Source organism: Dermacentor silvarum, chromosome 5 (genome assembly GCF_013339745.2).
Source record: "Dermacentor silvarum isolate Dsil-2018 chromosome 5, BIME_Dsil_1.4, whole genome shotgun sequence".
Taxonomy (NCBI): Eukaryota; Metazoa; Arthropoda; class Arachnida; order Ixodida; family Ixodidae; genus Dermacentor; species Dermacentor silvarum.
Genome location: NC_051158.1, coordinates 186,615,758 through 186,638,409, shown reverse-complemented (window position 1 = coordinate 186,638,409; position 22,652 = coordinate 186,615,758). Strand labels below are relative to the sequence as shown.

The window sequence follows — 22,652 nt, the reverse complement described above, 5'->3', positions numbered from 1 at the left end:
TAAGTTGTGAATGAGTCTATCGATAGTGAGCCGCTGATTGGCTTTGGATTGTTTGTCCCCAAGCAGATGCTTGAGGATGTTCCACTTCGCTCCGCTCCTCATTTGCCCGTCGACGGCATTGCATATTTCGTCCCATTTCTGCCGAGCGAGAGTTTGGCTATGCTCATCTATTTTCCTATTAAGCTCTGCAATCCTTTTGCGTAGGCGTCTATTTAACTTTTGTGTTTTCCATTTTGCCTGTAGCGTGTTTTTGGCTTCTAGCAGGTGTGCTAATCTACTGTCCATGCGTTCTACCTCTTTGTCCGTCTGTACTTCCTTTGTGGAAGCAGCAACGTCTTCTTTGAGGCGAGCGAATAATTCCTCTAACAAGCTGCAATCAGTCTCGTCCTGCTTTCTGATATTTCTAAAGAGGTCCCAGTCCGTTACTCTGAATTTTCTGAGCGGCGGTGATGAGACCCTTATCGCGAGGCTGCTGATGTAGTGATCACTGCTGAGGTTCTCTTGTAAATTAGTCCACATGGGTTCCTCCGCATTCCTAACCATAGTCAGGTCAGGCGTGGTATCTCTGCTGACCGAGTTGCCAATTCTGGTGGGGTATCTTGGATCGGTGACCAAGGTGAGACCGCAAGCTGCGATCTGTGCCGCGAGGGCCTTTCCCTTGGCCGTGTCCTTCAAGTATCCCCAATCTTGGTGTTGTGCGTTAAAGTCCCCTGCTATGATGAGTGGATGATTGCCTGCAATTTTACATGCTTTCTGGAAGAGAGCGTTAAACGTCTCCTTTCTGTCGGCTGGTGAGCTGTACACGTTCAGAATGAAAACGGATTGTTTGAGTCTATCGTTTGGAATAAGCTCGATCATGATGTGTTCAACTTTCAAGTCTGGCCTAACGTCGTGACGTAAATAGGCGAGATTCTTTGAGACGAATGCCACTACTCCCCTTTTGCCCTCCGAAAAGTGTGCTTCTGCACGATAGTCGCGAAGAGCGATCACGTCGGTGAGCGTTTCCTGGAGGAGGATAACTGACGGCCTTTCGTTAGCAGAGCTAAGTAGTTGTTGCAAGACTGCCTTCCTTTTGCGGAAGCTGGCGCAATTCCATTGCCAGATGACTAGATTGCTTGCGTTAGCCATTTTACTTACGCGGTGTGGGCGTACCGGGCAGCGTGTACTGCCTGTCACATTCTAAAATTTGGAGCCTCGCGGTGTGCTCACTCAGTTGGAGCTTGATGGGGCTAATTTCGGTAACTATGTCCGATCTTAGCTGGTCAAGCAGTTGTTTGACGGCCGAGACGTTAAGCGTCTCCTCGTCCATGGGCTCAGGGCCCGCCCTGCGTTTAGCGCCTCTGTTGAGACAGGTGGCGGCTGCTGCAGCTTGGCCGCCGATCGCGCGTTCTCTCTGCTGCATTTCGTGATCTAATCTCAGATAATTCCTTTCTAAGAGACGCGTTTTCGCGCTCTAGTGATTGAATTTTGGCTAGCGTTTTCTCTTGGAGTTGCCCTTGTTGCGCGGGGGCATGGGTCTCACCTGTTTTGCTTGCCTTGTCGGCCCAGGTGGGTTGTGAGTTGTTTCGGACCTGGGATCCGCTCCTGGATCTCGATCTAGAGCGTTCCGCGGTGGCGTTCCTGGGAGCCTGGGTGGTGGTGTTCCTGGGTGCCTCCGCATGTGGTGTTTCGGCTGGAGCGGGGATTCCCCGACCCCCAGCGTTGCTCGTTGCGTTCTTCTTCTTGTTGCCGCCTTTCCTCTTTCTTGTACGTCGTCTCCTGATGACATAAGGAACTTGATACCTGTTTTTGCAGGTTCGGTCGCCGGTGAGGCGAGCGTCTCCGCAGAGCGCGCACTTCGGTTGCACGCATTCGTGTCCGTTGGTGGTTTGCAAAGTTCCACACTTTTCACACACTTTTTCGGTTGCTCTGGGGCAGACGTCGTGCCTGTGACCGACTCGGCCGCAGTCGCAGCAAGTGTCTATTTGCCTCTTGTACAGCGTGCAGCGTACCATGTTGGGGCCGCAGCGGACGTAGTTAGGCACTTTCATGCCATTGAACAGTATGATCACGGTAGTCGACTCCTTTATGCGCCTTACTCCGAGCACCATCGGGTTTCTGGGTGTGACAAAAAGACTTTGCAGCGCAGCTTCAGCAAGATCGGCATCAATGCCTCTGACCACGGCTCTACAGGTATTACCCGAAGGAGTAATGTAAGCCGCGATAGGGTGCCGTTTATCCGCCAGGATTATCGCCCGGACCTTGGAGTATGCATTGGCGTTCTCTTCGGAGGGTGTGCTTATAACGAAGATATTCTGCATGTCATTCGCACACACGATATCCTCCTCGACTGCCGCCGGGGGCAGCCTGGCCGCCATTAAAATGGCGTGCGTGACTTTGATTTGACTGCATTTTCGCACGTCCAGCCCTCCCCCTGGGCGGACAACTCGAAAGTGGGATTTGGGCAGGCGCGGTAGCCTGGAGGCTGCGGCAACCTTTCTTAGCTTGCCGGCTTGTTTGGCGCCAACGCGGGCGTCGTTTTGCCTTGCCTTGTGCGTCTCATTCTCGACGCGGGTTTTGTCCGCGTTCCACTTTCTGTGAGCGGTAATCGAGCCGTTGGACTCGGCTTCCTCTTTGGAGATTTGCTCTCCCACTTCCATTTCCTCGTGAGGCATGGCGGAATTTTCTAGAACGTTCTTGGGGGTCGGCCGAGCAAGCCGCCGCGCCTTCCCGCGCTGCGGCCGAGCCGATGTTGTACTAAACCCAGATAGACTTAACCCTCGGTGTCGGAGAAAGGACCCACAAAAAAGGTTTTAGTGGACCTACCGTGATAACTGCGGTATCCAACTGTTCCTTGCAACTTCCCGGAAAGGTTCCAGTAGAAATTTGGAGGGAAAAACACATTGGACCAAGTAGATCAACGTCGGTTGGCGGAGTCGATGCGGACACGTCCGAACGCCACGCCGCCATCGGGGCAATACATGTCCAATAAAACTCGGGAGAATCATCTGCTCCAGTCCAAGCGCTTGCTAAGCAAGCTGAAGAGACCTGAGGAGTCTGGAATGTTCTTTTTTCAAATGAAAAGAACTTTGACCAAGACCTAAAAGTAAATCAACGTAACGACAGTAGGCTTTGCGCAAGTGCTGCTGAGGTGCCCACAGTGATGCACAATAAATTTTCGTCGTCTGTGATGGTGTGAGTCGTCGTCAGCAACGAGAATGACGTCATGCCAGCACACGTTTTTGCAGAAAGACTCTGCGTTAATGCTATCCGCGTACGTGGAGGTGCTTGCCACCGTTAAACCCTGGACAGAGACTGTTTCGAAAGGAAGACCTTATGTCTTTCAGCAAGATTCAGCTCCCGCCCACACCGCCTGTGTCACCCAGGAGTGGCTGGCTGACAACTTCTATGAACACGTCACTCCCAACTTGTGGCCTCCTAGTTCTCCAGATTTAAATCTGCTCGACTGCTATGTATGGGCCGTCTTTGAAATAGAGGCAAACAAGCAGCCACGTAATACAAAAGACTCGCTGAAGGCCGCCATTGCTGACTTAATGGCCAACATCTCTAAGGACCACCTGATCCGTGCATGCAGCTGTTTCCAAAGCCAAATTGAATTGGTTATTGCTGCGGATGGCGGATTCATTGAGTAATTGTGGAAATAAACCGTAAGAGAAGTATTTCCCAAAGTTTGGTGAAAATATGTCACTATTTTTCTGGAGATATTCTTGTCTGCCTGAAGCCAACATTGTGTTCTCAAATACCTCGTGCACCCGGTATTTGTCCAGGCAGACACAGACGTCATCAAAGCCTACAATGTCGTGGGCAATTTACAAATGCAGGTGAAATCATTTCTCTTCTTAGTGTCGCTTTAATGCAGTTGTGCACTTCCAAAACCTTCCTCCTTATCAACAAGTTCTCCCCAACGTTATACCGCACCATCTGTTCAGGCTGCGGTGCACCACCGACAACGTTCCGTGTCACAATTAAGCGCCAAAAACTACCAATGGATATCCCCATTCTAGTTTGTGGTTTCTGGTTTGAAAATCCCACCAACCAACATATGCAATGGGAGGCGATCCTCCCTCGCTCCGAGTCTCAGGTCTGGCTGGCCCTGATTCGACGAGCACGAGCAGTGGCGGCTGCCATTGGGGCCTTGGACTAAGGGCCTCAACCACATCAATCCTTTCACTTTATAGTTTCTTCTTCAGTCAGAACTTTTGCTTCATTGAGACACCCTCAATCACCTTGTTACTAACGATACCATATGTACAAACGCTGGCCAGGCACATGTTTGACAGGTCGCCACCACCTTACCTCCAGGTAGGTCTGCACCAGTGCGGCAGCGAGGCCAGCCGGAAGCTGTCGGTCGGCCAGCACAAGCTCGCGGAGGGTCGCATTGCGCAGCTGATCACGGAGGTCGGGCGGGAAGGCTGCAGACACGGCGCGGAACTGGTGGTCGCACAGCACCTTCCACAGTCCAAGCAGCTCTGCCGTGTGCGTCACCAGCTGCAACAGCTGGCCCAGGGAGGCCCACTCACGAGACGTAGCCTCCGCCTGGAACAGTTTGTGCAATGCCTCATAAGAGATCTCACGAGCCTTCCCATATTGCTGCTTTCTAGCTTTTGGCATTTTAATATAGAGGTTTAGTATAAAGAATCAGCATGAACATTGATTGTGTTTAACAAACATACTACAGTCCACGCCCATTACAATGGATCTGCATACAAATACTTTCAGATATAACAGACTATTCTTCTCCTTTAGTTTGGTCTGCCTATATTATCAATGTAACAAACTCAGATTTTATAACCGTCAGGCTGTAATGGACAGATTTGGTCAAGATGGTGTAAATACAATGTACTTTGCTGCAATAGTGCATTGCACACAACTATGTCTGGCCTCTTACGGAATTACAGTGATGGAAGCGACATTTTATTTTTTGGAGCAGATTTTGAAGCAGACCAAATGCCATTTGGAGCAGCCATAAGTGTTTTCGGTGAAGAAAAAATGCTAGTTTGCAGCAGCTATTGGTGTTTTCGGAGCAGATGGCAAAATATGCCCTACGACTCCTGGAGTTCAAACCATCATCGAAACGTCTCATAAATATTAATACTTATTGTGAAACATGTTGCACATACAATAACCAACGCAAACAGCACGAAACAAACAATTCAGAAAATGGATGGTTATCGAACGTGCAGTAAAATGAGCTACATATTGTTGCAATGTCAAAAACAGAGGTTGTACATCCCTGATCAAGAGGAATAGCAGCAGGTCGCCTTTTTAAGCAGGTCGCGCTACTGCAACTTTTTTTTCTTCGCCGCACCTCGATAGAAACGCGCATGCCTGCTGGCATAGTCCCCCTCTTCATTGAAGTATAGGCGTGGCAATATTTAAAATACCAGTACTTGTAGCAGAAATGAGAACAAACCGGTAAACCTGAGCACCACATTATAAATGTAACCACACACACATAACCGTTGCCAAAGCAGCTGTTGATAATCTGTACGATATTGAAGTAATCTCAATCCCTTTCACATTTCCTCAAAATAGTCTGCATGTCAAGTTCAAGAATACAGCTAAATGAGCTACATATTTAAAATGACAGTTCTTAAGGCAGAAATAAAATCAAAGCCGATAAACCTGAGCATCATAATGTGAAGTATTTAGTCGCATATCACAGTTGCCATAGCAGCAGTTGGTAATCAGGGGCGCGATTGGAGATCTTTGTTCGTTTCGCATTCTGTTCAGTTGCTGCAACGTCACAAAATGGCAGTATGCAAAATTTGTGACAATGGGAGGGAGAAAGCAGCCAATCGGCAAGCGGTGAACTCTCCAGACGACAAATGTCCTCGGGGGTTCATCGTTTTTGGCGACATCAAAATGACGACACGCTCCTGTCAATCATTTTGATTACGAGCACGTCGTCTGCTAGGAGCAGAACGCAACAAGAGATGTGAAGTGCGAGCGGTCTTCCGTTCGCAACGAGACCGGCTTCGCATGGCACATCTGGTGGTTTGAGTTCGATCCAAACGGCAGCTGTGGCTACGGAATGGTTCACTGCTTGCCGATTGGCTGCTCTCTCCCTCCCATTCTAAAAAAAAAATTTGCATACTGCCACGTTGTGACGTTGCAGCAATTGAACAGAACGCATTTCGAACAAAGATCTCGGATCCCGCCCCAGTATAAGATGGAATTTTCCAGCACCATTTCGGAGCAATTACTAACAAAAACGACAGTTTGGAGCAGCATGTAGCAGCATTTCTCTTTTGAAACAGTTTGGAGCAATTGGAGCAGCACTGGAATTAGCGAAAATGCCCTTTTTCCTGAAGAATAGCAGCAAGCTCCCCGCAACGGCATGCCAAGCAAGTGTGGAGGGCAGAGAGGTTCACGGAACAATTAGCAGACGGAGCTGCAATCGGAGGTGGCGATTCAGCCAGCACAGGAATTATGGTCTGGCTTCAAACAGCTACACAACTATGTAAGTTCGTCATTTTCTACAAAATACCTTGTAATAATTTTTAAAATTGTAATAAGAAGAGGAACAGTAGTGGAGCACTTCGATAGATGTAGGGCGTGAGCGCAGATCACAAGCTGTGGCGCCGAGACCGTTGCTCTCTTGCGATTGTGCTGGTTTTTCACCTGCCACTTGTCAGTAAATCCCCGTATCAAAATAAACATTATTAAAATGGTCCGATGGCAGGATTCGAACACAGGACTACAGAAGCCCGATATTGGAACCATTATGCCAAGGAGGCACGCATCAACAAGCAGCCAAGAACGCACTTATCAAGTTCTTGTGGGCAAGCCAGCAGGTTAAGACGCTAGGCGCATTTCAATGTGGCCGCCTGGACAAGTTGAGCCACTGTAATTAGTAGCAATTGTGCGTGTTCGCAGAGTATTCTGCACTTGGAAATGTATAGATTGCTTTGAAATTTAGGACAATGAAGACAGATAAAGAGTAATAAACAAAGCCACAAGAATGTTTGAACTGTAATGAAGAATACGAACGCCATAGCGGGTCACGCTCTCCAGCCATTTCTAGTGGGTCGATCCCTCCTGCGCTTTCCTCGAGAAACGCCGCTCGTGCTTAGGGCTCGGACCTTCAAACAACGGACAGCCCAAACGGCTGGTGTCTAATAAACGCCTTTACAAGTGGTGGACAGTGCTTCTGCCTACAGCGTAAATCCTGGAGCTTCGATCCCGTACCCTATGCTCTACCATGCCCGAAGACGCATCCCAGCAAGTGCCACCTGCCCCATCCCAGCAAGCGCCTTCTCAGTCTGTCATGTGCTCTGGTGTGCCTCGCCACAGGAACCCTGCCATCTTCAGCAGCGCGGACGAAACCGATGTGGAGGACTGGCTGACAACGTATGAACGAGTAGGCGCCCACACCAAATGGGACGAACCCACAAAGCTCAGCAATGTGATCTTCTATCTCGCGGGTGTAGCCAGTCTCTGGTACAGCAACCATGAGACCGATTTTCCGACGTGGTCCTTGTTCAAGACTTCTTTGGTGGCGGTGTTTGGTCGCCCTGCGGTACGCAAGCTGCGAGCAGAATCGCGTTTGCGCGAACGTGCACAGCAGCCGGGTGAATCATTTACCAGCTACATTGAAGATGTTCTGGACTTGTGCAAAAGAGTCAACGCGACGATGTCGGAATCCGACAAAATACGAAATGTTATGAAAGGGATCAAAGACGATGTGTTCCACATGCTACTTGCGAAAAATCCTCAGTCCGTGTCAGACATCGTTACTCTCTGCCAAAGCGACGAGGAGCTATGAAGGCAGCGCTCGTTGACACGTCGCCCTTCAACGCATGACCAACACATTGCTGGTTTGACCACCATCTCCGACCAGTCCGCAGTGCTTACAGAAATGAAAGCGTTTGTTCGGGAGGAACTTGCACACCAGCTCTCCTTGCTAACCTTCACTCAGCCACCCCCCCCCCCCCCCCATGTGCAACAGCCCGCAACGAATATTATGCCCTCGCTCCGTCGCGTGATCGAGCAGGAAATCGTCGAGGTCTTGCCAGACCAGCATCAACATCTTCCTGCGGCCACTCTACTAAGCTACGCTGATGTCGTCGTGACGCCCCAACAGGTCCCGACGGCTGCACCACTCAGCTACGCTGAAGTCGTCGCGAGGACTCAACCACTCTCTCCTCGTGTGCCTCTCGGTTATGCCAACGTCACGGCTAGGCCCCGACCGCAGCCCGCCATGCCATCATACCAGCAGCCGCCCTGTACTACGCGACCTCTTACATGGATGGGACCTAACCCAGTGAACCGGTGGCGTACTTCTGACAACCGGCCGATATGCTTTGCGTGCGGCCATGCCGGTCACATCGCTCGTTATTGTAATCGCATTCTGCCGCCTAGCGACGCACCAGCCGTGACAAGCCAGTTCAATCGTCCATATTCCGACCCCCATTCGGCTATGTCACCGACTCTGCGCCCAACGCCAACTACCCGCCGTTCACCATCTCCCCGCCGTCGCTCACTGTCGCCGATGCGACCCCGTCCCGTAACTCGGGACGAGGAAAACTAATCGTCGCAGTCCAAGAGGCAAGGGCTCCGGCGCCGTCGAAACGTGAAAGTCCTCAACGCAGTCCTTCAAATGTGATCGAAGTGTTTATTGACGGTGTTCGCGCATCTGCACTCGTGGACACTGCAGCCGCCGCATGTGCTATGGACGCTAAGCTTTGCCGCCTACTTCGGAAAGTCACGACGCCCCTTTCTGGACTGTCCCTCCGCACAGCCAGTGCTCAGCATATCCACCCCTTAGCGGCTTGCACTGCTCCTGTTGTTATTGACGACCTTCTGTATGCCATAGAATTCATCATCCTCACCTCGTGTTCTCATGACGTTATCCTCGGCTGGGATTTCCTCTCGCGCCAAAATGCCGTTATCCATTGCGCACGGGCCGAAATGGAACTCTCGCCACTGTTAGATTTGCCGCTCACCGACAATACTTCGCTGTTGAGGAAGCTACTTGTTCAAGACGACACTCAATTTCCTCCCAACACATCAACGGTCGTGCCCATGTACTGCAGCGGCCTCTCCGACGCTGTTGCGCTACTGTCGCCATCTGACCGCTTTCTCACCCGGACAGGCCTGCTGCTACCTTTTGCAACAGTGGCCATCAAGCAGGGCTACAGCACCATTTTCGTTTGCAACCCGTTTCCATACTCTGTGATGCTGCTTCGAGGGCAATGTCTCGGCCATGTACTATCGTGAGCAATATGAGCTAGAACACGGGAGCGTGTGGAAAATAGCCTCAAAACCTAGATAGCGTCATACGTGGATGGCGCTGCCGAAACCGGAGGGGAACGGAGGGGCGCTCTTCCGCTAACTGTTGGCACTCCCGCTTCGCTAGCGTACAAAAAAAATGATAAAAGTGGCGTATCCGAACGCTCAGCCAACACCGCCTAGATTTAATACAAGCACGACCTGTGCATTATGGCAGTCTACGTCACAGCCGATATCTCAGCAGCTGCATAGCCTGATGGGTCATTTGATGTAGCTGTGCGCGTTGATGTGAATTGATATCACCGCTAGCGGCCAGTGACATGCTACAAGCTACCGTTATGCAGCAATGATATCGAGGCGGGAGTGTGAACAGCCAGCGGAAGCGCGGCGCCCTTTCCAATTTGTTTCCAAAAGCGGCCACTGCAAATCGGCCGATGTAGGGCTTGAGGCTATTTTCCACGCGCTCGCGTGTTCCAGCTCATATTGCTCACGATAGTACAAGCGATCGAAGACGTGCAAGTTAAAGACCTCCCCAATGACCATTGCTATGCTAGTTCCAGTGCGCTCACTGCTCTTTCTACATGTGAGGGACCGTCCAGTGATGTGTTCGGTTCTTCTATCGCCGATGACCTTACGCCGGTCCAGCGATCTCAAGTTTTGTGCCTCTTAGAAGAATTTCGTTCTTCTTTCGATGTCGGGCAACCTTCCCTAGGCCGGACATCCACTGTTACGCACCGCATCGACACTGGCTCGCAACCACCATCGCGGCAACGACCGTATTGTGCATCTCCTGCAGAGCGTCGTGTAATCAATGAACAAGTCGACGACATGCTTTGCCACGAGGTGATACAACCTTCCAACAGTCCATGGGCATCCCCAGTCCTCGTTACGAAGAAAGATGGTTCTGTGCGGTTCTGTGTCGACTACCGGCGCCTCAACAAGATCACACACAAGGACGTGTACTCTCTCTCTCGCATAGATGACGCCATTGACAGTCTACAGGGCGCAGAATTATTGTCGTCTTTAAATCTGCGCTCAGGGTACTGCCAAGTACCCATGGCAGACGCCGATCGGCCAAAGACAGCTTTTGTAACACCCGACGGCTCATACGAATTTAACGTAATGCCTTTTGGACTTTGTAATGCGCCCGCAACTTTTGAGCGCATGATGGACACAGTTCTGCGTGGCTTGAAGTGCCACACATGCTTGTGCTACCTTGACGACGTTGTTGTTTTTGCGCCGGACTTCACAACACACGTTCAACGCCTACGGTGTGTTTTGACGTGCTTAACAAATGCTGGCCTACAACTAAACCTAAAGAAGTGCCGATTTGCTGCTCGGCAGCTGACAATCCTCGGTTACGTCATATCCAAGGATGGGATACTCCCAGATGCAGCCAAACTTCGGGCTGTTGCCGAATTCCCTAAGCCAACGTCTGTCAAAGAATTGCGCAGTTTCATTGGTCTGTGTTCGAACTTCAGAAGCTTTATTCGCAATTTCGCTGCCATCATCTCACCCCTGACGAAAGTTCTGTCACGCAACGGGCCCCTCCCTTAGTGGTCATCCCAGCGTGATGAAACTTTCAGGAAGCTCCGGCATCTACTTACGTCTCCGCCAATTTTGCGCCACTTCGACCCGACCGCTCCTACTGAGGTGCACACAGATGCCAGCGGCATCGGCCTCAGTGCTGTTCTTGCCCAACGCAAACAAGGGTTTCCTGAATATGTCGTCGCCGAGACAAGCTGAGACAAATTACACTGTGACGGAAAAAGAATGCTTGGCCATCATCTGGGCTCTGACTAAGTTCCGGCCTTATTTATATGGTCGTCCATTTGACGTAGTCACGGACCACCATGCACTATGTTGGCTGTCGTCCTTAAAGGACCCCTCGGGCCGTCTTGCTCGATGGGCACTTCGCCTGCAGGACTACGATGTCCGGGTGCTGTACCGCAACGAACGCCAGCATTCTGACGCCGACGCCCTCTTGCGCTCTCCCTTGCCTGACAATGCCTGCTCCTCACTATCTGAGATTATTGTTTCTTTGCTCGACACCATCGCTTCTGAGCAACGCAAGGATCATTGGATTGCCTCCCTTATAAACTTGCTTTCTAGTTCGTCGACACACCCAAGCACTCGCACATTGCGTCGCCAAGCACGTTATTTTGCCATTCGCGACAACCTGCTGCACCGACGCAATTATAACCCCGACGGGCACCAGTGGTTGTTAGTGGTACCCCGCAGTCTGCGTTCCGAAGTATGCGCAGCTTTCCATGCCGATCCACAGTGTGCACACTCCGGAGTTTTCAACACTTACCAGCGCCTTCAACAGCGGTATTACTGGCGCGGGATGTGCAGCTACGTTCACAAGTTTGTTCGCTCTTGTCCCGATTGCCAGCGCCGGAAATCTTCACCCCGCCTTTCGCCAGCCGGTCTCCAACCTTTACCTTGCCCTACCCGGCCGTTTGGACGCGTCGGCATCGATTTGTATGGGCCCCTTCCCTTGACGTCGGCTGGAAATCGCTGGGCCATTGTGGCTGTCGACCACCTGACGCACTACGCCGAAACAGCCGCCCTACCGGCAGCTACAGCGTGCGATGTTGCCTCCTTCCTGCTTCAACGATTCATCCTACGACATGGGCCACCTCAGGAACTACTCAGTGACCGTGGGCATGTCTTCCTGTACGAAGTAATTGAAGCCATTCTCAAGGAGTGCCACGTTGTTCATCGCACAACTGCGGCGTACCACCCCCAAACCAATGGCCTTACAGAACGCTTCAACCGTACGCTCGGGGACATGCTTGCTATGTACGTCGCCTCCGACCACACTAATTGGGACGTCATTCTGCCATTTGTAACTTACGCGTATAACACTGCCACTCAGAGCACAACTGGCTTTTCACCTTTTTTCTTACTCTATGGTCGGCAACCGTCGCACACCATCGACACAATTCTACCGTACCGGCCGGATGCATCTGAATGTGCGCCCATTTCTGACACGGCAAGACATGCTGAAGAGTGCCGCGATCTCGCACGGGTCTTTACATCCAATGACCAAGCGCGACAGAAGAGCACACGCGGTGACACCACTTCTGCACCCACCTTCCTTCCTGGAGTGCTTGTGTGGCTCTCAATTCCTTCCACTACGCCTGGTCTCTCATCCAAACTAGTGCCCAAGTATGAGGGCCCCTACCAATGTATTGTCGAACGCACATCTCCCGTCAACTACGTGATCGAACCAGTTGAACCTTCTGCGGACATGCGCCGTCGTGGACATGACACTGTGAACGTCGAGCGCCTCAAGCCCTACTATGACCCTGTCATAGTGACCAGCTGTTAGGTCGCCCGACAACTCCCTCTTCGCTCCCGGGGGTGATTGTAAGGAAGAATGCGAACGCCATAGCGGGTCACGCTCTCCAGCCATTTCTAGTGGGTCGATCCCTCCTGCGCTTTCCTCGAGAAACGCCGCTCGTGCTTAGGGCTCGGACCTTCAAACAACGGACAGCCCAAACGGCTGGTGTCTAATAAATGCCTTTACAGAATCAATAAGTACGAAGGTAACAGACAAATCCATGTATTTCGGTAATTCAAACTTGAAGGGGGCCGAAAATTGGTTCGAATTAAAAGAAGGACTTGTTCTTGAAAAATTCGTGCACCATAGCACGATGAACGAATGGTGCGAGTCGTGAAATATGGCAGAGTGCAAGCTCACAGCGAGTAAGGACCACAAAACTGCCCAGGCTGACCAACGCTCGCTTCCCAATAGTGGCATAAATGAAACTTTACGGAGCGGGCTTAGCTGTCGCCACCTGATCGAAAGCAGGCATGCACGGCAACCGTCGAAGGTGAGGGAGTTGAGAGGGCGAGGGGAGCGGAATTGCGAGGAGGGGCGGGTCGTCGATGACGAAGTCGTTGCCACTGATAATAATCATGTTGATGTGCTCCCTTCCAGTGCGGCGTCGCCGCATTCAAAACACAATTATGGAAAATGAGGTACTGGGTGTCGCCTTCGCATCCTTGTATTCGGGGTCCGCCTTGTACAGAATTGGATATGGCGTACTGTCTCCAAAGCCTGTCCATCGGGACGTCTCGGTTTAGACTCGTCATTGCAAAGAGACAATCGCAAACCATGACGATCAAAACAAACGCAAATGAGGTCGAGCACCGCCAACCAAAACAAGCGCAAGCAAGAGCTGACACGCGCAGACGATAGTCCGAAACAACCGGTCCGCCTGAACCAGACGCGAGTACGGTCAGGCAGGTCTGCATGAAATTAGTTTCCCATGCATAGGTAACTGAAGGGGCTGCTCTCATTGGTCTCCTCCACTCGTTGGCCACTGTGGCGAGCCGCAAAAAAATGGCCCAAGACCGATCCCTTCAGCGGCGCGGCACGCGTTTTTTCCACTAGTGTGGCTAGGGCATTACTGCGCTATGCAGAAATGGCGACCTTGCCATTTGAGAGAGGGTGAAATTTCCGCCACGATTTTTCAAATGCGCAAGGCTTTCTAGGCTTACCCAAAGATAAAAACTGACCCTCAGTCCATCCGTCTGATCTGTAGGACGATCACTTTCAAGATAGAGCCCGCAGCGACAGGCAACTTTACCTTTGTGCTGCCTGTCACTTCAACGCGAACGAAGCGGCAAGAACACAGCACGTGGAGCTATCAGCAGTCTGCACACTCTGTCCGCTTCACAGATCGCATTCTAGATACCGCCCACACAGCCAGAGTACAGCCAGAGTACATTTCATCGGTCCGTGCCGCTGCCGGAGTCCTCTGGTCACGATTTATAATGGTTCGCCACGGATTGACAAGGCGCCAAAGAACGATAATGGCTTTTGATCGGAATGTCATCAGCGCACCTGGCACCGCCACCTGCAGCACTTTGCTTGCACCATCAATGCCCCTTGCGCCTCCATCCACACCATTTCATGTTGCCACAGGGTTGTCGTTTGTACTGGCTGGATAAAGTGTCATAATGCCGATAATGACAATATCGGCAGTCAGCCTCTAGAGCCTGTAAGGAGTACGTTTATCTAGGTCAATTACTCACAGGTAGGGTTGCCACCTGCCCGGGTTTAAACCAGCCGGGCCGGTTTTTTAGACAACGGGCCGGTTGCCGGTCCACACCTAAGACCGGCCGTCGTTGGGCGGTTTTTTTGCTCATCGTATCCCGACAATTTTTTTTTTCGGGGGGGAGGTTATAAGCGTCAGTCCACTAATAACGATGACAAATGTTGGGCGGTGACAATAAATTTTCATAAGTACCTTGCCTGCTGTTTACAACGACGGGAACAAACAACAAATTGCGCTACAAATGCAATCTCATGCATTACAAACTATTCAAGAACACTTAAAATCTTGAATATTCACCAAACGTGTCCAGGCCCCGCCACAGTGGTCTAATGGTTACGGCGCTCGACTGCTGACCTGAAGGTCGGGGGATCAAATCCCCTCGACCGCGGCTGCATTTTTGATGGAGGCAAAAATGCTGAGGCCTGTGTACTATTGAAGAACCCCCTGTGGTCTCAATTTCCAGAACCCTCCACTACGGTGTGCCTCATAATCATATCGTGGTTTTGAGATGTTAAACCCCAGATATTATTATTTAAACATGTCCAGTCCTCAAATCTTGGAACGTAACTTGAATGCTTCTCTTCCAGGAAACACTCACGCAAACTCCAGCACTGATCGTCGTTCAACTTTCCTTTTCCCACCTCTTCTTGATATCCCGCTCTCCCCCTTCCAAAAAGGCACTGAGACGTTACTGCTTCAGGGGCTTTATCCCATCCGCATTATCCACCTGCAGCGAGCATTATTGTTTGCTGCAGGTGCCGTTTGCAGTGGTTTTAGGAACCGTAGTGGGGGCTGAGTGGGTTGAGACGCGGCGACGGATGGCGTCGTGGCACGCCAGGGCCATTCAAGGAAGTTCAAGGCATGCTAGTTCAAGGCGTGGTGGTTTGTGAAAAACGAATTAAGTTCATTATTTTCCACTAGTTTCTGTCTGAAATGAAGGTTGTGTCTACGGATTTCAGCACCCAATATTTTAGTCTGGCTGAAAACCTCGGCAGCAAACATTTGGTTCAGTATCCCTTTAACGCTCGTTTAACTTTAGGTGCAAACATTGTAAGACTCAACAAACGAGTTGTGGCGCGAGGGAAGAAGAAGGAAAACCAAGGGGAGACAGGATAGGGCGCCAAACTTTCAACTAGTTTTATTTCCAGCACATCACCCAAATATTTCCAAAAAATGCGCACAAAGACATGGCGCAGCACGTGCCACAGGCTACCTCACTGCGCTATCTGAAAACGAACTCTTGTAGAGGAAAACAGAAGGCACGCTGATGCAACCCTTCCTCCTTATGTGATACGCCTCGACCAGTTCACGGGCTAACACTTCTCTGCTTCTTCCTATCACGCGCGTGTCATCAAACCGCGGTGCACAGCCATGCGAGGCACAATGGAGCGGCAGGTGTGAACCCACACCATTTTTAATCGATAACACATGCTCCCTTAGGGACAAACAGCGGCCTGTTTGGCCTATGTACGACTTGCCACAGCTCAACGGAATTTCGTAAATGACGCCCACCATGCAACGCAGTACCGGATTACTGGCGTGCTCCTTTCCGCATGAAAGCTTGGCCTTTTGAGATGAAATGCGGGCGCAAAGCTTAGACAACTTGTTAGGGGCCGAGAAAACCACTGGAACGTCATGCCTGTTAGCAACTTTTTTCAAATTGTGGGCGATTTTGTGCATGTAAGGCAAGACCAGTGGTCTCTTCTTCTGCACGGCCTCAGGCTGTCTGCTGCACCCTTTCACTTTCCGGAGCAAAGATTCAGCCACACTGGTTATGACCACCGAAGGAAACCCGGCTGCAACCAACCTCGAAACCTGTAGCTGAAAACTGTCGTCCATTGTGTGCTCGCAAGACTTCTTTAAGGCAGACCTAAGACACAGTGTCACGATAGCTCTTTTCACAGTCTTTGAGTGAGCGGAATCATAAGGCAGAAGGTCCTTACGGGCGCGGGGGCTGTACCTCCAACACGTATGAGTAGTATTTAGTAGCAGGTTAATGTCTAAAAACTGCAACCGATTGTAAAGTGGAAGCTCATGCGTAAACCTTAAGCCTTTTCCATGCTGTCTGAAAGCAGATAATACGTGATTCACATCGTCACCAACAGTCAACGGATTAGGTGTCTTTAGAAGCACAAGAAAGTCATCCACGTATCTAAACACCCTAGGACATAAGTCTGAGTCAAGTTTGCTAGCAAGTGCTTGGTCAATACAAGAGAGAAAAATGTTACATAGGACAGGAGCTACACACGAACCAATGCAAATACCCGCGCGCTGCACATATAGCACGTCGGTAAAAGAAGCAAAGGTGCTACATAGGTAAAATTCAAGGAGCGTCAAAAAATTATCAATCGATAAACCACAAGAATTCATGAAGCCAGTGCTTCCATTATGCTCAATACAATGTCTGACGCAGGGAAGAAGTTCATTGTGAGGGACAGAGTAAAATAAGTCCTCAACATCGATGCTAAAAGCGTAACTAATCCCACTTTCGCTACTCAAGAATTCACTGTGGCTGAATCTTTGCTCCAGAAAGTGAAAGGGTGCAGCAGAAAGCCTGAGGCCGTGCAGAAGAAGAGACCACTGGTCTTGCCTTACATGCACAAAATCGCCCACAATTTGAAAAAAGTTGCTAACAGGCATGACGTTCCAGTGGTTTTCTCGGCCCCTAACAAGTTGTCTAAGCTTTGCGCCCGCATTTCATCTCAAAAGGCCAAGCTTTCATGCGGAAAGAAGCACGCCAGTAATCCGGTACTGCGTTGCATGGTGGGCGTCGTTTACGAAATTCCGTTGAGCTGTGGCAAGTCGTACATAGGCCAAACAGGCCGCTGTGTGTGCCTAAGGGAGCATGTGTTATCGATTAAAAATGGTGTGGGTCCACACCTGCCGCTCCATGTGCCTCGCATGGCTGTGCACCGCGGTTTGATGACACGCGTGTGATAGGAAGAAGCAGAGAAGTGTTAGGCCGTGAACTGCTCGAGGCGTATCACATAAGGAGGAAGGGTGATGGTTGTGTCAGCGTGCCTTCTGTTTCCCTCTACAAAAGTGAATGTCTGTTTTTAGATGGCGCAGTGAGGTAGCCTGTGACACGTGCTGCGCCCTTATCTTTGTGCGCATTTTTGGAAAATTATATATTTGGGTGCTGTGCTGGAAATAAAACTAGTTGAAAGTTTGGCGCCCTATCCTGTCTCCCCTTGGTTTTCCTTCTTCTTCCCTCGCGCCACAACTCATTTGTTTAGCTATGCACCAACTCGCCCAATGCACTACCTTGCTATTGTAAGACTCATGGCATTTGTGCACTAGAGCAGACTAGTTGGTTCACTCAGTTCTGTGTTTGTATGTACGTGGACATTATGTGGATGTTGAAGGGTGCAATAAATGTCATTGCATGCCGAAAATTTGACATGGAGTGTTTTTTGTCTTTCAACACCGCCCCCTGACGGGCCATTTCTTTTTTTTTGTTCTGGGAAAGGTGGCAACCCTACTCACGGGGGACCCTCATCATGAGAACGAAATTTACAGAAGAATAAAATTGGGTGCTACCGGTGCTAACATATAGTGCAGAAACTTGGAGGTTAACAAAGAAGCTCGAGAACAAGTTAAGGACCACAAAAAGAGCGATGGAACGAGAAATGTTAGGCCTAACATTAAGAGACCGGAAGAAAGCGGTCTGGATCAGAGAACGAATGGGGATAGCCAATATTTTAGTTGACATTAAGAGGAAGAAATGGAGCTGGGCCAGCCATATAATGCATAGGATGGATCATTAGAATTACAGAATGGATACCAAGAGAAGGGAAGTGCAGTCGAGGACGGCAGAAAACTAGGTGGGGTGATGAAGTTAGGAAATTTGCAGGCGCAAGTTGGAATCAGCTAGCACAAAACAGGGGTAATTGGAGCTTGCGGGGACAGGCCTTCGTCCTGCAGTGGACATAAATATAGGCAGATGATGATGATGAATGGTATTTTAGCACAATGGGCTACATGGCTAGCTTTAAATTGAAAGTCGTAGAGCTTGTTCTTGAACATGGCCACACAGCACACAGAAAATTCGACGTGGGCGAAAAGTGCGTTCCATGATGGTGCAATGAAAAGAATGCATTGAGGAACACAAGCTGCAAACAGCACACTTTCTAAGGCAAGACATGCACGTTTCCCACACTGGAAGAAGAGCACCTCTACCACGCAATGGAAGTGAAGCACAATGGAGATGCGTTGCCTACGAACATGCTGGGCGTTAAGGCCCTGGCACGTGCTCGAAGCATACCTCAGAAGGACTTCAATGCTAGTGCAGACAGAGTACGAAGATTTTTGAAGAGGAGAGACCTCTTCAAGTGGAAGAGGAAAGGTCGTTATAGTGAAAGCCTAAAAATTAATCATTCCACCCATCAATCCATCAGTTGTCACCGTATCACCAAAAGGATCCACAAAAATGGTGCTGTTGGCTGTCAGCTCGCGCTGTTGCTATTTTCCGTAGATTCCCCCACCATGCACCACCGAAGCACCGTATAGTAAGAGTGGTGCGCGCAAAAGAGACGCTGATGCCGAGAAAACCACCGACGAGGAAGCTCCATGTCACCTCAAAAACACAATGTTCCTTTTCGTTTGTTTGCTGAATTTTCACACTCCTTATCGTGGACACAACTGTCTCGCTTGAGGCAGACACCTGAATTTGATTCCAAAGTGCAAGGGCGTGTAAACGACACCATTCGGAAATTGCGAGCATGTGGGATCCCCGTGAGCACGAAGATTACATTTCACCGTGCGTGTAGCTGGTACCGACGTTTAGCGTACCAGGTCATTTGCAAAACTGAGCTATATTATGCGGCACTACCACCGTCAGCGACAAATTTGGTGCTGCTGTTGCAACAGCCTCCACTCTTCGGTCAGCGGCGAAGGTTGTGGTGTGTGGGTATATGGAGGTGGCTGCGTGCGTGAACAGTTGGATGGATGGATGTAAAACTTTAATAAAAGCCCTGAGGTACGTGACTAAGCGCGCAGCGGGCCGCTCCCACGTTGGGACAGTCAGGCCATGCCCGACCGCCGCATCGTGGGCCCTCTGGACAGCCCATAGTTGCGCCCCGGCATCGGGGCTCCTGATAGCGGAGAACCACTTGTCCTCATTGATTTGTTCCGTGCCTCGCAACGAGGGGCAACGCCAGAGCATGTGGTCTAGGCTAGCGAAGTCATTGCAGTGCCTGCAAGAACTACTGGCATAAGTGTCGGGATAAAGCTTATGTAATAAAGCCGGGCTGGGATACGAGCCTGTTTCCAATAATCTGAGGGTCAATGCCTGCGCTCTATTTAACTTCTTGTGAGGAAGGAGAAAGTCTCTCCCGCCGAGATAAAAGTGCTGCGTAATTTTGTTATATGTTGTCGGTTCATCTCTGTTCTCCACCACTGCGGGCCGGCTGGGTAGTTCTCGAGACATGGTCGCGGAAAGCAAGACCTCGCGCCTTGGAGTGGGCCAGCTCGTTGAGGTTTGTGGGGCCTCGCATGATGGATCCCATGTGAGCGGGGAACCACGTGAGCGTGTGGGTGGCGATGCTTTTGCCGTCGAGGATGCGACAGGCTTCCTTACACACGGCGCCAACGCTGAAGGCGCGGATGGCTGCCCTGGAGTCGCTGAAGATGTTCGCATGTTTCTCGTCCAGGAGGGCCAAGGCAATAGCCACTTGCTCGGCCGCACATGACGACGTGCTTCGTACCGAAGCTGCGTTAACGGTCGAACCCCTGTGGTTGATGGACACTACTGTGAAATTTTTGCTGTTGCCATATTGGGCCGCGTCGACGAAGCAGCTGCCGCCAGGGAGTTCTGTCACCCGGCGTAGGAGCGCCACGGCCCTGGCCTTCCTTCTTTCCACGTTGCGCTGGGGATGCATATTGCGTGGGGCGGGGATATGATGATGTGGTCTTTCTGCTCTTTCGGAAGGCCCTGGTAGGAGTCTTCGACCTTAGCCTGGGGGACGCCCATCTCTGTTAGGATTCGTCTGCCCGCCGTAGTGCCGGAGAGTCTGAGAATCTGTGCCCTTTCTTGTGCTTCTGCAATTTCTTCCAGTGTATTATGAATACACAACTGCAGAAGTCGGTCGGTGCGTGTGTATTTTGGTAGTCCGAGTGCGCTCTTGATCCCCCTCCTTATCATGGCATTTAGCTTGTCTCGCTCGGCCCTCTTCCAGACGTGCATGGCCGTTACGTACGTGAAATGGCATAACAAGAAAGCATGGACTAGCCTTATCAGATTCTCTTCACCCAGGCCTCTCCTTCTGTTAGCTACCCGCTTGATTAGACCGATGACGCTATCCGTCTTCTTTGCTAGTTTGCGAATGGTGATGCTATTTGTGCCCGCCCCTTCGAGTGTCATTCCCAAGATTCTAATGGACGTGACTTTGGGAATCGGATCTCCGCACTTGATGTAGAGATTAATGTCGATTTCGGTTGGGGGTTTCCAGTTCTGTGGCTTGCGGCCCTTTCTAGTTGGGCTGTAGAGAAGAAGTTCCGATTTCTTTGGGGAGCATCGGAGTCCCGTGTACGTTAGAAAGCGCTCTGTAGTGTCGACAGCTTCCTGGAGTGCGGCTTCGACTTCTCCGTCACTGCCTCTCGCGCACCACAGTGATGTCGTCCGCGTAGATCGTGTGACCGATGCCCTGTATCTTGCCTAGGTATCTCGAGAGGTCGACCATTGCGATGTTGAAGAGGAGCGGTGAGATGACTGACCCCTGGGGGGTGCCTCTTCCACTCAGCTCCATTTTATCCGATTCCAAATCTCCAGCCTTGAGGATGGCGCATCGTTTGCTCAAGAAAGACCTGACGAAGGCATGGAAGGACGAGCGCAGGTCGAGTTTGGAGATGGCGTCGAGAACGAACTCGTGACGGATGTTATCAAAGGCCTTCTCCAGGTCCAAACCAAGGATGGCTCTCGTTCCCGAGTGCAGCGTTCCAGGATTTGGATCTTGATAAGCTTCATGGCATCCTGGGTGGAGAGGCCTGGCCTGAAACCTATCATGTTGTGAGGGAAAAGGTCGTTGGTCTCGACATACTCAGCAATTCTGTTATGGATGGCGTGTTCGGCCACCTTCCCTACACATGACGTCAGTGAGATGGGGCGGAGGTTGTCCAAGCTCGGCGGTTTTCCGGGCTTTGGGATGAGTATGACCTTCGCCACCTTCCATTGCTCCGGTACAATTCCCTCCCCTCAAATGCGATTTATCTCATCTGTGAGAAACTCAACCAATTCGTCCTCTAGGTTTCTGAGAGCCTTGTTGTTAATGTGATCCGGGCCGGGAGCCGACCTACCATTGAGGTCGTGTAGGGCGCGGCGGATTTCACTGACTTGGAAAGGCTCGTCCAGCGCGGAGTTCGGCTTCCCTTTGTATACTGGGTATGTCGCCTCATCGGCCACAGTTTTGAGCGGAAGGTACTTCTTAGCTAGCATCACCAGCACTTCCTCTTCCGAAGACGACTTCTTGGCTTCGTGGAGCGCTTTAGCGAGGACATTTTTCTGGTTTGATTTGGTGCCGGAGTCGTCGAGCAAGTGTTTGAGAAGATTCCACTTCCCTCCCGTGCGCATCTGCCCGTCGATTGAATTGCAAATTTCGTCCCATTGCTGCCTAGACAGGGCTTGGCAGTGCTCGTCGATCTGTTTGTTGATCTCGGCTATCTTTTTCCTGAGCTTGCGATTCAAGCGTTGGCTTTTCCACCTCTCGAGGATTGATTGCTTGGCCTCGAGTAGGTGTGCTAGCCTGCTATCCATTTTGTCTGTCTGCAGATCCGTCTCTATGGTTTTGGTGGTGGAGCAGACATCTTGCAGAATTATATCGGACCACTGGACGAGGCTCTCGGGCTTTTCTCCACGTGCGGCGCGGGCCTTGCGAACCTCACGGAATTTGTCCCAGTCAGGGACCGAGAAGGCCTTTTTTCTTTTCTGCTCCACTTGTTGGCTGGTGGCCGTGATGTAATGATCGCTACCGAGGTCTATGACCAGATTAGACCACACAGCTGAGCCAGCGTTTTTAACAAAGGCGAGGTCCGGGACAGAGTTCCGGGTCGAGGAGGTGCCGCGTCTGGTGGGAAAGGCTGGGTCCGTCAATAGAGAAAGTCCCGCATCTCCCGCCTCCTGCCACAGGCTTCTGCCCTTGACCGTGTCGTGCGGGTAGTTCCAAGCATGAAAGGGAGCGTTGAATTGCCGGCCACAACCAGTGGAGAGTTTCCGGCGAGTTTCGTCGCCTTAGTGATGATGATTTTGAAACGTTGTCTGTGATCGCTCGGGCTGCTGTATACGTTAAGTATAAAAATGCTGGAGTTGTTGGATTGACTTGGGATGACTTCTACTAGGGAGGTCTCCGTCTT

General features: G+C 50.9%; 1 protein-coding gene across 1 annotated transcript in view; it reads right to left on the bottom strand.

Moving 5' to 3' along the window:
* Nucleotides 1-22,652, bottom strand: part of LOC119454643 (nuclear pore complex protein Nup155) — a 176,445-nt gene that overhangs the window by 69,795 nt on the left and 83,998 nt on the right. Inside the window, exon 6 of the mRNA XM_037716517.2 lies at nt 4,297-4,536. Within this exon, the coding sequence (XP_037572445.2) occupies nt 4,297-4,536 (240 nt within the window). The remainder of the gene's footprint in view (nt 1-4,296; nt 4,537-22,652) is intronic.